Source organism: Metopolophium dirhodum, chromosome 9 (genome assembly GCF_019925205.1).
Source record: "Metopolophium dirhodum isolate CAU chromosome 9, ASM1992520v1, whole genome shotgun sequence".
NCBI lineage: Eukaryota > Metazoa > Arthropoda > Insecta > Hemiptera > Aphididae > Metopolophium > Metopolophium dirhodum.
In genome coordinates this window covers 7,080,251-7,095,182 of record NC_083568.1, presented here as the reverse complement: position 1 = coordinate 7,095,182, position 14,932 = coordinate 7,080,251, and the positions used below count along the sequence as shown (strand labels likewise).

The 14,932-nt window shown below is 28.0% G+C and overlaps 2 protein-coding genes across 3 annotated transcripts; one reads left to right on the top strand and one right to left on the bottom strand.

Annotated features, from left to right (window-relative positions):
• Nucleotides 1–400: 400 nt before the first annotated feature.
• Nucleotides 401–4,643, bottom strand: LOC132951990 (zinc finger protein 678-like). Of its 2 annotated transcripts, XM_061024089.1 has the most exons (5): nucleotides 4,308–4,643; nucleotides 4,156–4,253; nucleotides 3,136–3,324; nucleotides 2,883–3,047; nucleotides 401–1,653 (listed from the first exon to the last, which is right to left on the bottom strand). In XM_061024089.1, the coding sequence occupies exons 2-5, from the start codon at nucleotides 4,200–4,202 to the stop codon at nucleotides 813–815; spliced, it is 1,242 nt and encodes a 413-aa protein (XP_060880072.1). In that variant the 5' UTR covers nucleotides 4,203–4,253; nucleotides 4,308–4,643; the 3' UTR covers nucleotides 401–812. The 2 variants fall into 2 exon arrangements, with proteins under 2 accessions (XP_060880072.1, XP_060880071.1); XM_061024088.1 differs by having other exon boundaries at nucleotides 4,156–4,643.
• Nucleotides 4,644–4,796: 153 nt separating this feature from the next.
• Nucleotides 4,797–11,691, top strand: LOC132951989 (vang-like protein 2). Its single transcript, XM_061024087.1, has 9 exons — nucleotides 4,797–4,976; nucleotides 5,226–5,357; nucleotides 5,426–5,567; nucleotides 6,013–6,226; nucleotides 6,449–6,706; nucleotides 8,120–8,271; nucleotides 9,226–9,610; nucleotides 9,693–9,901; nucleotides 9,987–11,691. Exons 2-9 carry the CDS (start codon nucleotides 5,254–5,256, stop codon nucleotides 10,203–10,205), a joined length of 1,683 nt encoding a protein of 560 aa, XP_060880070.1. The 5' UTR covers nucleotides 4,797–4,976; nucleotides 5,226–5,253; the 3' UTR covers nucleotides 10,206–11,691.
• The last annotated feature ends 3,241 nt before the right edge of the window (nucleotides 11,692–14,932 follow it).

The window sequence follows — 14,932 nt, the reverse complement described above, 5'->3', positions numbered from 1 at the left end:
TACAAATTGCGCAGTACGATTTGGAACCGTCAAAGTTCAAAAAGCTCGATAAAGCACGACCGACTTCTTTTTAAGGATAATATGGTGGGGGGGGGGGGATGACTTACAAATTTTTAATTCGTTCTTACAAATACTTACAAATTGTCAACGACATTTTGGGATAGTCAAAAACTTTGAAATGCCAAAACGGCCAAGTTTCGCGGAAGTTAGCCGTGATTTAAACTTTTGAGGGTAATTGAAAACGGTTGTACTTACAAATTACCAATTGTATGAACAGTAAAATTGAATGCTGCAAACATTTCATCACAAATATCAGTCAATGGAATTTTCCTTAAGCAGTTAGTAATTAAAATAATAATATGCCAATTATGACTAAATTGAAGGAAAACTAATAAAAATATAAATAAATTTTATGTTTTGTAGTGTACTAAATAATGTTATATATTGATAGTAAAGATATTATTGTTAATTAAATTATAAAATAAATTGTATTGTTAGAATATAATTTGAATGTGTCTTGAATATATGTTGCATTTTTAAAGACTTTTCCTGGTAGGAATCCTCGTATGAATGTATGATTTTATTAATTTGATGCCTTGGAAAACGCTATATAACAGAAAATACCACGATTCAAGATATAATGGTAGCTCAAGTTGAAGACACTTTGGAGGTCTCGTAATCACACCTCGTTGCGCAGCCATTATATCTTTAATCGTAGATAATACATTTATACGGTTTTCTTTGGCATGTGTCCTTGTATAACTTTTTAAATGTGATCAAAGAGAAAACATTGGTAATAGATATCACAATGATCAAGATATTTTTACAGTATGTGACCTCCTACTATGCTTTTTTAAGTTTGATGCATCAGAAAACCGTAAACCACAGATATTACAATTATACGGCTTTTCTCCGGTATGTGTCCTTTTATGGGTTGTTAAATTATACTTTTGAGCAAAAGCTTGATCACAGATTTCACATATATAAGGCTTTTCTCCGGTATGTGTCCTTTTATGCCTGGTTAAATGTGATGCTTTAGAAAACCCTGTATTACAGATATCACATTTAAACGGCCTTTTACCGCTATGTGTCCTTTTATGGATTTTTAAATTATATTCTTGAAAAAAAGCATGATTACAGATATCACATTTATAAGACTTTTCTACATTATGTATCATTTTATGTCTGGTTAAATGTGATGCTCTAGACAACTGTAAACCACAGATATTACATTTATACTGCTGTTCTCTGGCATGTATTTTGTTATGCCTTGTTAGACCTGATGCTCTAGCAAACACTTTATTACAGACATCACATTTATACGGCTTTTCCCTTGTATGTGTCCTTGTATGCCTGGTTAAATCTAATGCTTTGGAAAACCGTGTACCACAGATATCACATTTATATAGCTTTTTCCTGTTATGTGTCCTTTTATGCACAGTTAAATTGGATGCTGTAGATATTTTATCACAGAAATCATTAAATGGATTTTCCCTTAAGCTGTTAAAAGTTATGTCCATATTTATACAAGTAATCAATTCTAAAGAGTGGTTTTCATTAAAAACTGTTCCTTCAAATTCTTGTCCGTCAATAAAATCTTTTTTTATTTTTATCTCGGTATCAAATGTGTTTCCATTTTCTTCAGTTCTAGTTCTAAAAAAAGAAATTTAAATATTTTAAATATTTTAACTTTTATCAAAAAAAGATAATAAAGGAAAATAAAGATAACTACATATTATGTAGATTTGTAATAATAAATTTATAGTTATTGAACCAATTTATATATTCAAAATATTATATCATACGTACATCTAGACTAGAACTTTTATATTTATTTATATATCTATCTAATATGTTTGAATATAATAAATACAATATTAAAATATAAATTACAATATTTTTGTGTATTTGTACACGATAAATAGTCGAAATAATGCTTCGATTATAAACTTCAGTATATTTTACGGTATCAAAGTAAATTTAATTGTTACTTTGAGGGGATAAAAATTGAAAATTCGCCGTAGTTTTCAAAAGTATTGGAAAGAACTAAAAAAAAAGTATGGAAAACAGATTTTTACGAACAAACCGGTTTTTGACTAAATCGATTTTATATATTTTTTAAATTATTACGTAATGTTTATATTAGTAATTTTTGTAACTGATAAAATGTTGACTCTTTAAGACTCTATTTAAAGGCATAAGAAATATTATTTTGACAAAATCACAACGATTTGCAAATTATTTTGTAGTTAAAAATGTATAAAATGTTCAATTTATATAGTTTGAAAATGTAAAAACATGGTTTCTCATTAATATAACATATTTAACCCAAAAAATATATGAAATAAATTAACACAATTTATTTTTATAGATATTTTAATTTCTAATTTGGACAAAATTAGGTATTTAATCGAAGAATAACATTTTCAGTTATTGTTTTGTAATTAAAAAATATTATTTGTTGGTATCACCTTTAAACTTTTTAAGTATATTATCACATTTTATACACAAAATTATATTTTCAAAAGTTTTCGGAAAAAAATTATTCCAACCAACTTTGTTACAAATAGCCTAAAAAATTAATTAAATATTAATAACCTTTTAGAAAAAATTTATCTAGTAATATAGGCTGACAGACTGTCAACGGTCATAATTGTTTTTTTTAATTTAGTACTATTGAATTCCTATTTAACCCATCCATTGCAGTGACCCACATGACACTTTATGTACAGCAGAGCGGGACCCACTTGCCAAACCATTTAGTTGTTATTTTTTAAAAATTAACTCTTTATAGGTTAAATCACATGTTTAAAGAAAATTTAAAATATAAAAATTATTCTATCACATTTATTATTATACTATGGTGTAAATTTAATTCATACCCTTTTTGTATTAATTGACTATCATTGTGAATGTCTGTTTCATCAAAAATCTCCTCTTTAATAACTCCATTAAATACTTGACCATCAATATTTTCCTGTTTATTAACTCCATCAAATGCTTGATCACCACATATTGTATTAAGTGGAAATGACTTCACTCTAGAACTGTGTAATATATTATAGAAAAAAAAAATAAAAATAAAAATTGTATCATCAAATTTCATATTATATAAGATGTAAATTTAATTCATACCCTAATTGTAATAATTGACTATTTTTGTGAAGACCATCAATAATTTTGTCAATAATATCCTTCTTAATAATTCCTTTAAATACTTGATTTTCAATATTTTTCTGTTTAATAATTCCATTAAATACTTTATCATCACATCTAGTAAGTGGAATTGACAACACTCTAGAACCGTCTATTATATCATTATATCTAAAAGAAATTGCAAAAAAATGTATTTATTTTTATTTTAAGTCAAAATTTATATCAGTAGGCACTAGGCATTAAAAGTATATAATATGATATAAGACAGTTGACAGATAACATGAGTATACAAAATATTTATTAAAGAAGCCAACCAATGATGGCACTTTGTTGTTGATTTTTCAAGTTATAAAATTTATTTATTTATTTACATGTTTTTCTTTTTATAGGTTCAGTTTTCTTTTTTTAGGCTCAGTCAAACAGCTAGCGGTCTGCCCGCGCGGGCACTGTAAAATAATACAACCGACCGCTGCCCGCGTACCCGTAGACCATGGCAGCCTGCTCTCTGTTTGACCGAGCCTTAAGAGGTCTCTTTACCATTTGCGTTTTAAGTGGCTGGTGAGGCTGCTTAGGATCGTGAGAGAGGAAAGATTTTTAATCAAAGGGTTTTAGTGGAAGGAAAGACAGTTGTGAATCTATTATAAAAGTGTTTGGCTTCTTCGTTGATTGTTGTTAATTTCAGGTCTGTGTGGAGAGTATTGATATGTATGGGGAAGCATTTATTAATTTTCTTAGGGCAATGCTTTAAGATGATTGAATTAATTTTATTCGAGTTTGTCTTTTTTGCACTTCTCCATAGGAAGTTGAGATTTTTTTTATTAGTAGGTACCTACTAATAGGTTACTAGGTACCTAATTTATAAATTAGATACAATGCACAAATTTAATAATACATAGATTAACAAAACAACTAGTTTTAAAAATAAAATGCATTCAAGTGTAGGTTATAATTGGATTTTATAATGCTACACTAGGTATTTATAATTTATTAATTTCTCACTTGGACTTGATCGCACAATCATCAATAGTTGTTTTTAATGGTTCCATATTGAATTATGGAATCTTTTTTGTCTGTCTTTCAAATTAAGAACTGATGTACTGTGAACATAAATGATTACAATTAGGTTTTTTAGCTATACTTTTATTTCAAACCTGTGATTTGGTCGTAAAAGGGGTTTGAATTTGCACATAATACATCTGGTAAAACCTTTTCTTCTTTGCTGCCATAAATAAAATGAAAACACTGATTAACATAATATAGTAGTGATTTGCATTTAAGACATGAAGACTAGACCCTAGAATAGTATTCTAAGTCTTCATGATTTAAAATTAAATATTGATGTCTATGTTCAAGGCAAAGGGTGGATACAAGATTTCCAGCAAGATGCCTGGCGGCCAGCATTCGGCATGCTCGACAGCTCGACTGCCCGAAATACCCATAGATAATATAATCTATATTATCTATGGTGGAAATACCTCGGATTCATAGATAACAAAAGATATCTTTATTATCTATGGCTCGGATTCCAATTTCCAGAGATTAAGCGCTATCAGCAGGGTGTCAGCAAATGCAACGCGAAATGTCTTTACGACGGACCTAACCTACAAAACATATCAATCGCGAAATCGTCACGTACTTTAGGGTCATTATACGCTGCAGGACTGTGGACAATTAGATACATAATTTATCATTACTAGATGTAAACAAAATTGAAAATAGTTGCAACTCTACGAGACGGCGTCGAGTAAGTGCGACAAAAAATTATGTCTATTTAGTGCACAGTGCACGGACTACGATCGAGTGATGATTGAAAATAAAGGGTAATTATATTTTTTACTTACCTACTAGTTTTCTTAAGTCAATTGATAATAATAGAATTGATCTAACGTCTTCAAATATTACCAATAACAAAAAACTTTTGTCGGGATTATACATTTAAAATATGTACCCAAAATGAAAGTACTTATAAAATAATTTTAGAATGTATGTTTGATATTCAACCGTGTGTGAGATTTCATATCATTTTCTTCATATTTTCGTTTGTCACCTTTTAGATTTACTGTTTACAGGTGATGTGCAAGACGTTGGGTTGTCATTATGGACACCGAGTCTATAAGGTCCATGAGTGAGTACAGTTCCAAATCCAAATACAAAAGTCACTCACTAAAATCTGGTACTAATCATAGATCTAACAGTTATAAGTAAGTTTTTTAGTTTCTTAATTCACAACTTATAGTTTTTTAATCATTATTAACATCTCCATCTGTAGAAACAACACTCGGACTGCTCGCAAATATTCTGATAGCCTAAATAATCCGTACGAAACAGCTATGGCACCGTACCAAACTACTGTGATGTTAGACGATACAAGAGATGGACAAGATGTTGTTGAAGTGCAAATATTACCTCAAGTAATTATTATTAGTCTATAGTATAATATTATTACAATAATTACTAGCTATATTTTTTTTTGTCTTTAACTATTCAAGCATTGGTTATAAGTTATTACTTATTATATTTGCTTGCATATAGATATTTATTTCTCCTTCATATTGGTACCTCTAAGTAAGTTCAATGCTTATGTTGTTATGAAATTATTAATAATTTAGGAAACTTTCTCAATACATTATGGAATTTACTTTACGTGGTTTTCAAAAACTTTCAATCGTTTTAAGCAGTTACATTGTGCAATAAACTCTGATAACATATTACAGTAATTTAGCGTTTCTTTAAAATTGCATTAATATTTCCAATATTTTATACAACTTCATTGTATTATTTATTGTTTATTAACATGAAAGATAAATTATCATAATATTGATTTTTAATGTTTAACATATTGCTATGTTTTTATAGGATGAAAATTGGGGTGAAAACACTACAGCGATTACTGGTAACACTTCAGTGCAATCTGGATCGATGGAAGAAATGGGAGCCCTATGGCCAGACACTGAGCAAAAAAGTGCTTTTCCAATATTGTGCCATCGTTATATAGCTACTACATTGACTGGACTTTTGTCTCTAGTCGCTTTTCTTAGCCCATTAGCTATGCTAGTTTTACCAAAATTAGGTAATTTATTCATAACCAATTATTTAATTTTCCAAGTATTTTTTACCTCATTTATGTATAATTCATAAGATTAAACTTTGAATACCTAGGTACTTATTGTCTTACGATGAAAACTAAGGCATTATATATAATTTCTCAACTCTAATTTTTGCAGGAATAAAAACAATAGTTATTATACTTACATATTAAATTAATGTTATATATTTGTATTTTTTGTTTTAGGTGTTTTTAGTCCTGCAGCTACAAATCTTAGCCCTCAACAAAGAGAAACCCTATTAAATTGTGGCGCAGAATGTAAAGGAGTGTTAGTTTCACTTGCATTCAAAATGTTTTTGTTAGCTGTGGCATCATGGGCAATTTTCCTACGTCCCATGAAAGCAACTATGCCTCGTATTCATGTTTTTAGAGCAATTGTCTTAGCATTAGTATCAATTTGCTGTGGAATTTTTTGGCTTTTCTATGTAGTTCAAGTCACGGAGGGTAAGTTTTGGAATTCATTATCTAATAAATAATTGTTAATTGTATAATATGACAGAGTGTATTCTCAAAATCAAGAAATTTAATTATCTTTTATTTCTGTGTAATAATTAAAATAATGAATACCTATAAAATTACATTTTTATATTTTTAGGTAGTAGGAATGAATTTAAATATTTTTTTTATAAAGAAAAATACTACCTTATACCTATATTGCTTATTTTAACTTGAACATAAAATCTGGTTGGAGTAAAAGCTTATGTAAGAAATTGCATTGACAATGTCCACAGAGTAATTTTAAAACATTGAATTATCGCAGAATTTTGTAAACTAAATACATGATGTAAAATATTATATTATGAGTTGTTTATAAGCTGAATTTAAAAAAATATTTATTATTTTCATTTCAGATTAAGCTTTAATATTTTCCCTAAAGGTTTCCAATGTTTGTAGAAAATATTATTAATGGTAATTTATTGATAGTTAATTATAATAACAAATTTTAGTTGTCCAAATGTTCTAGGAATATAAAAGCCCCGATAATAAGAGGACGCCACAATCGCATGTGTTATCTTTGTCTTACAAGTGCTATCATAGCAAATTTACACTCAGGAGACCACGTTTAACTCTGTAAATTTAAATATTAGAGTGAATCGAATTATTATGAAACTTGATGATAAGAACATTATCTGAGTTCATATGTTGGTTTTTTATGATAGTTAAATTTTATAGGAAGTTATGCGTGTATAATTTATTGTAAATTAAAAATGCTCATAAGTCATAACTCACTTAAAAACTGAATAATTGTGAAAAACTAACATATGATCTCACAGATAATGTTCTTACTATCAAGTTTCATAATAGGTCAATTCACTCTAATGTTTAAACTAACTGTGCTAAACGTGGTCTGCTGAGCGTAAATTTTCTATGTTACGGTCTTGTAAGATAGAAACAACACATGCGGATGTGGCGTTATCTTAACAATATCTAATAATAAATTAATATGTAATAAATATTATGATGAAATAACCAATAAATTTAATATTAATTAATAATTTGTCATGATAAATATATTCTAACTTGGAAATCAAATGTTTAAAGAATATTTTATGTAAACATTTATAACAATTGGTATTACATTACGAATTACGATAGTTTTTTAAAAAATATAATATAGTTTTTGGACCCCTAATATTATGAAATTGTAACGGTCGCAGATAGCCGAAATGAACTGGACAAGTAATACTCTCTAAATGAGATAAAAATCAAATAAGTTGTAGGAAACATCTGTACTTTTCTTTCCATCTGATATTAAAAGTTATATAGTATATGTTATGAATATAAATAAATTATTTTTATAATGATTAATAAGTTGTAAAATATAAAATTTATTTTAAATGATATTAAATTTTTCAGGAGTACGAGCCACAGCTACAGGTGAAGATTTGCTCGAGTATCGTGCCTTGGTATCCTATTCGTCTTCCCTGTGTGATTGTCTACTTTGTATTCATTATGTTGCCATAGTGCTCATGGAAATAAGACATCTTCAGCCAGCTTTTTACATCAAGGTATATATTAAATAAATAAAGTTATATATTTGCTTATCTTAAACAGCCGTCATCTGTTACTGCACAAATGATCAAAAACCACATGGGACAAAAGCAGATATTGATATTACCGTACTGTCTAAACACGACATATTTTTATAGAATTTTCAAATGTTATCGAATTGCCATTATAGATTATGGTCATTTTTTTCTGGCATAAAACGGAACTTATAAGTTATAGAAAAAAATAAAACTTGTACAAAATGAAATTTTTATGTTTAATCAAATACTTTTAAAATTATTCTGATTTGGGATATGAAATTTAAAAAGTATGTTGTCATTTAAAAATAATATAACCGTAAGAAATGATGACAATACAATTGTTTTTAATAAAATTGTTTGATGACACCAAATCATGTAAAAAATTAAGTTAAAACTTTTTAAAATAATGATTAAAACACTTAAATATCCCTTTATATGAAGTATGACTTCAATTATCTGCATCAAATGTTTGTTCGTATATTTTATAAAAGTGAAAATAATATTTATTTATTTATATGCTTAAAAAGTAAATTTATACAGGCTTCGAGATTTTGTAAATTTATGATGTAACAGACTATGAGATATGATGAATTTCTGCGGTATTGTACTGTTTTGTGTGTGGTACTGGGCTTTGCATTTTGTATGTTAATAGAAAGAACCACTTGATATATAGTTTAAAATGGTTATGATAATTATTTTATACTCAATTTGAAACTGGAGAATAATTTTAGTGCTAAACAACATTGTCCAGTAAGGATAATATTTATCACCATTCTTATTCTACCTAGAAACTTAACGCTGTTACAAAGATGAAAATAATCATAATTAATTTAAAGCAAAAATGTATTAAGTTGTAATGATATCAAAAATTAATTAATTTTCCTTCTATCTATTTATTATATAATATCTTATCATTCTTATCATAAATTATAGGTTGTTAGGAGTCCTGATGGTGAAAGCCGATCATATCCTATTGGTCAGTTAAGCATTCAGCGAGCTGCTGTTTGGGTGCTTGAACGATATTATACTGAATTTTCCATATACAATCCATACTTAGAGCGTTTACCAGTTTCAAAGTCTAAAAAGAATGCTTCCAGCTTTAAATTTTATGATATTGAGGGTATTGGAAGTAACACACTCCAAATGAGTCAATCCAGAGGTACAATGAATGGTCATGCTAGACGTCGTGACTCAAGTCATAACGAACGATTCTATGAAGAACATGACTATGAGCGACGAGTAAAAAAGCGAAGAGCTAGGCTCTTAACAGCTGCCGAAGAAGCATTCACCCATGTTAAACGATCTCATCATGATCCTGGTAATTATTTTACATTTAATATTATATTTAATTTTATTTCAGAATTATTATAAGTTACAAAAAACGGTTTTTGTATTTTAAGGAGGTGGTTCTGCCATGGATCCATATGAAGCTGCTCAAGCCGTTTTTCCAACAATTGCACGATCTCTTCAAAAGTATTTAAGAGTAACCAGGCAACAGCCGAGGCATACTGTAGAAACCATTTTGTCTCACCTAGCTTTATGTTTAACTCATGATGCTTCACCAAAAGCATTTTTGGAACCTTACTTAAGTGCAGCTCCTGTGTTACAAGTAATTTATTCAATTAATTAATTAAAATATTATTTTTGTTGTTTTGATTTTTTACAAACATATTTTTATATTATTTTTTTTCTAGAATGAGAAAGAACAAAAATCACTTCAATCCTGGTCATTAATTTGTAATGAACTATTGACCCGAGCACTCAAAGATGGAACTGTGTTTCAACTACGCCAAAACGATATTTCACTTCTGTGTACAGTACATAAGCTTCCCCATTTCAGTATTACTGAGGAAGTTATCAATCCAAAATCAAATAGATTTGTTCTGAAGTTGAACTCTGAAACTTCTGTCTAAATGTATTATTATTTTCAATATGTAACTATTAGTGACTTGACAGACCAAGATCTTATGTATTTTCTAGTCTTCAAATTTAATTAAGTAAAAACTACTTAATTTTTTAACAGTATTCGGAGGTATGTCTTAAAAATAAGTGTACTAATTTTTTTTTTTTATAAATGTAGAACATATTTATATAAAATAATAAGTTATTTCATAAATGTGTGACTCTTTGGGGGTAGTTCCATCTCTAAGAATTTAATTTTTGGGTAAAAACTCATAAATCAAGTCAATAGGGGCATAGTCAAAGTAGAAGTATCCCTTCAATATCGCTTCAAAAACTTGGTAGTAAGTCCATAAGCTGCTATTAAATTTTCAAACTTTTCATAATATGCAGATTTTTAAATTTCACACAACATTTTATTGGGTATTGTAGTACAATATTTCCGCACCGATCATGACGTGATATTTGCATTCATTTATATAGATCGATGACATTCATATGCACAACACATTTAGTGCACTTACTTTTGGGTCATACCTCATATATAACTATTATAGTATTAATGTGTTTTTTTAGAAGACTTCTTATTATCTGCTTATTTTCAACAACTGACATCATTTAATTTATTAGTTATCTATCCTATATATATATAATTGAATATTATCCTATTGCAAAATAACAGATTGATCTGCACTTTTCTCCTTGATCTTGATAAATTAATAAAAATGACATAATTTAATCTAGATTTTCTTCCATACTATTTTATTACAACCACATAATTTTTTAAATAAAATTACCATTTTTTAAATTGTATAAAAACATTTTTTTATTATTTCAAAAAGACTGTTAAATAAAAGTAAATTATTTTTTCTATTGAAATACCAATTGTAATATTTTAAAGCTCAATTCATCGGGGCCATATACCTATTTTTTTTATTACAATAACAATATTGCCATAATGGTCCAAACTTTTATTCCTTGCAATGTGTCAAGATATTTTTATCACAGTTTTATGTTCAGTATTATTTTATCTTAAATTTTATTACTATTATGTTTTATACATTGAAGTTATGTAACTAATTTAAATTAGTTATTTTTTTTTGTTTATTAACTTTATATTTTAAATTTATATTATTTATATTATTTTACTAGAGATAAAAATATATTATTGTATTTAATTAGCCTACATTTAGTACCTGTTTTATAAAATGATTGTGGTACTCAATATTGTTTTTGGGCTGAATGGGTCTCTATACGCACAAAAAATATTCTAAATTTATTGATAAGATTATTTTTACTCAATGTATGAATTGTAAACCTAGTTAACTAATGACATTATAATAAATACATTTTTGTAGTGCAATTTTTTTATGAATATATCAACATTTGTTTTATACCAAATTATATTTTAGTTTTAATTATTAAGTCCCAAATGTAATGTATGTGACAATTATGAACTAAATAAAAACATATTAATCTAACATTATAAAATGTTAATATTTTAATATGAAATATGAAAATAAATGTTCTATCAATTATTTAAAAATTTTTTTTTAAATTTGTATTTCACTAGTATTAATAACCTAGTAATCAAAATATATATTGATGTCATATTAGTGTAAATTAAGATGCACTGATATACTGTTGTAAGTTGTAACTCTCTTTGACCCACACACAACATAGAAAATTTATGATTATCAGAACCAACCCTGTCCCTGTGTTGTTACTTTTAATATTAGAGCCGGGCATGAAACCGCTTATGAAAAATTCGGTTACCAAAAAAATTTTCATAAGTGGTTACCGGTTTTAGGGTTTTTAGAATTAGTGGTAATTGATTACCGGTTACCAAAATAATCTCTAAAAATGTGGTTACCGGTTAACGGTTTGGAAGTGGTTTTAATTCTTCAAGATTACCGGTAACCACTTCGGAAACGGTTTTTTTCCATTTATGTTTTTTTCGGAAAATTTTAGTTTTACTTTAATTTACACAGAACAAATATCCACTTCACGACATTGGTGTAACTAAATAACCTATCGATTGCGCCGTGTCTCAATATTATTGTGCCACAATCACGTCATCAATACTCGTATTATAAGTTCGTTTCAATAAAACAATTAAATTACACAGCATTACGGAATGATACGGATAGTCATTAATTAAGGTATGTAGGTTTTAGGTATCTACAGACTACATTACATTGTACATTGTATATTGCTATCGCCTACGTAGATTTATTTTCTCGGCGTCTCGTTATAATATTATTTTGTTATTGCGTGTCAACAGACCAAAAATAAAATGACATTAATACCTACTATACAATATATAGGTAGATGGGTATTTAATAACAAAAATTACTATAATATTTTATCAATGCATTTCGATGTCTTAATCATATCTGTATGAATATAATATATACGCATACAGATTTCTTTATTCATTCAATCACTCGGACTCAGTATCTCAGTTTGATCCGTTTATCCTAACTGATCGAACAGTAAGAATCATGAATGTGAATATTACTGAAGTTTTTGAAACCCGCCATGGTAAAAAGTACATTATAATTGGTAATTTTAAATGTAGTGGATTTAGAATGAACAAAGACGAACGCAACATTTTTTTGTTGTACGAACTAAACTCAACTGTAACATAACATGAATACATTTAAATAAAAAATAAATTAATTTAAACTTGACAGTAGTATTAGGAAATATTTATATGACATCGCGGTAGACGTTACGTCGGGAAAAAATAAAATTTTATAGTAAATAAGATAGCAGTAAATAAAATCAAATACGATTTTTGAATTAAGTAGATTTTGTATTTTTGTTATGACCCAATGATTCAATGTAATATTATGTAATACAAAAAATATTTTTAAATTAGTAACAATAAAACAAAATCGGGAAACAATTATGAGTCAACCCCTCTGTGATGTCCTGGCAGTCCTGGGTAACGTTATAGACTCTAAAAAATAAAATAGAAAAAAATGCGTACCTAAACGTGCTCAAATGTGGTAATATTTTAAATACATGATGTACTCAAACGTTGCATTCATTTATGGTGTCTGAAAAAATGTGTACCTAAACATTTATATTCTTATTTTTTTTGCGTTTATCAGGTAATATCAGGAACGGTTGCCGATTTTTTTTTTGCTTTGCCCCTTCCCCTCCCACTCATTTCGAAATTCTGGCCACGCCACTGTATAAATATATATTATATATGTTGTATATGTTTGATATAATAAACGAAATTTCACTTTCTAATTCTATTGTTATTACATATAATATTAGGTATTATAGAAAATGAAAAACAATTAGTGGTTGTCATTTAAAAATCAAAAATTGATACGATCATTAATATGAAGGACGGGGGATAATTTTGAAAATACCAACACATATTATGTGTACGGTACCTAGTTCAAATCAATGTGCAAAACAACGAGAACCAGACGTATTAATTATTGATGGCTGAGAATACCATAGGTATATACACATGAACGCCATGTACACATCATTATTACAATGTTTTATGAAATAAAAGTAAGTCGGAGGAATAATGCGTTACACCGAATTCTATAAATACGCATATATTATATAATACATAAACAATAAAATTGAATACAAAAAAACAAAACAATAGTCATCATCCTTGGCCGGGATGGAGAAACGGCCGAAAATAAAAAAAAAAAAAACCATACAAACGTGTCTGGTCATTAAATTGTTGCTGTGTGAAACATTTGGCCAATTAGAATGGATTTTCGTTTTGGCGCAAAAGCGCACGCTGTATATATTTATAATATATTGTTATATTATATTGTGTTCTTATGTTCGCTTTTTTTTTTTCGGTCTTCAGAAAGAAGAGTAGCTATTATAGCAATATTTTTTACTTTTAAATCTTGAAAATCGGCTTGTCAAATTGATTAATTGACCATTGTCGAACGGTTCCTAATTGGCTATAGTCCCCGAGACAATAATAATATGCACCGTCCGGGACACTCCGGGTACAACTGCATCATGTGACTGCTATCTGAATATTATAAATTATAATATTATATTGTATTATTATTATGCCATATAGGATTAATATAAAATGTAATATAATATTATGTACCTATATATGAAGAAAGAATTAATACAATGAAATAGTATACTCTCAAAGGTAAATATTAAAATCAGATATTAAAAATTATACAAAATAACGCCAGAGTAAAACATTATAGCCCAATTTTGGTACCCGTGAGTTTCAGTATTTGAACGTCATATATTTATAATAATTTAAAAATAATATATATATATAATAAACATGTATTTTATTTAATTATATGAATTAAATAAGATGGTAAACTGACAGTCAAAAACTAGTCTGTTTTTACACATAATATAAAACAGTTTTAATTATTAATTGACTTTTTTTTAAACATATGTATGACGGGTCACAAAAAATAAACAACAACTCGAATGTGTCGCGAGTCCAATGTAAGGTTGAAGAACACTATATACTACAATAGCCTACAGGTATTCATTTTGAACACGCTGTATTGTACCTTAATAGTGAAATTTAGATCACACCAAAAAACTGCAGACGGCGGCTTTGAAAAAAAAATTCCAGTTTTTTTCGCCAACTCGATTGTGTCGCTGTTATGTCATATTAGACGATGAAAAGAAACCAACGTTAAGATTCTCATGTACGTGGTATTGTGGTACGTACCTACCTATACACAGGTATATCTACCCATAAACT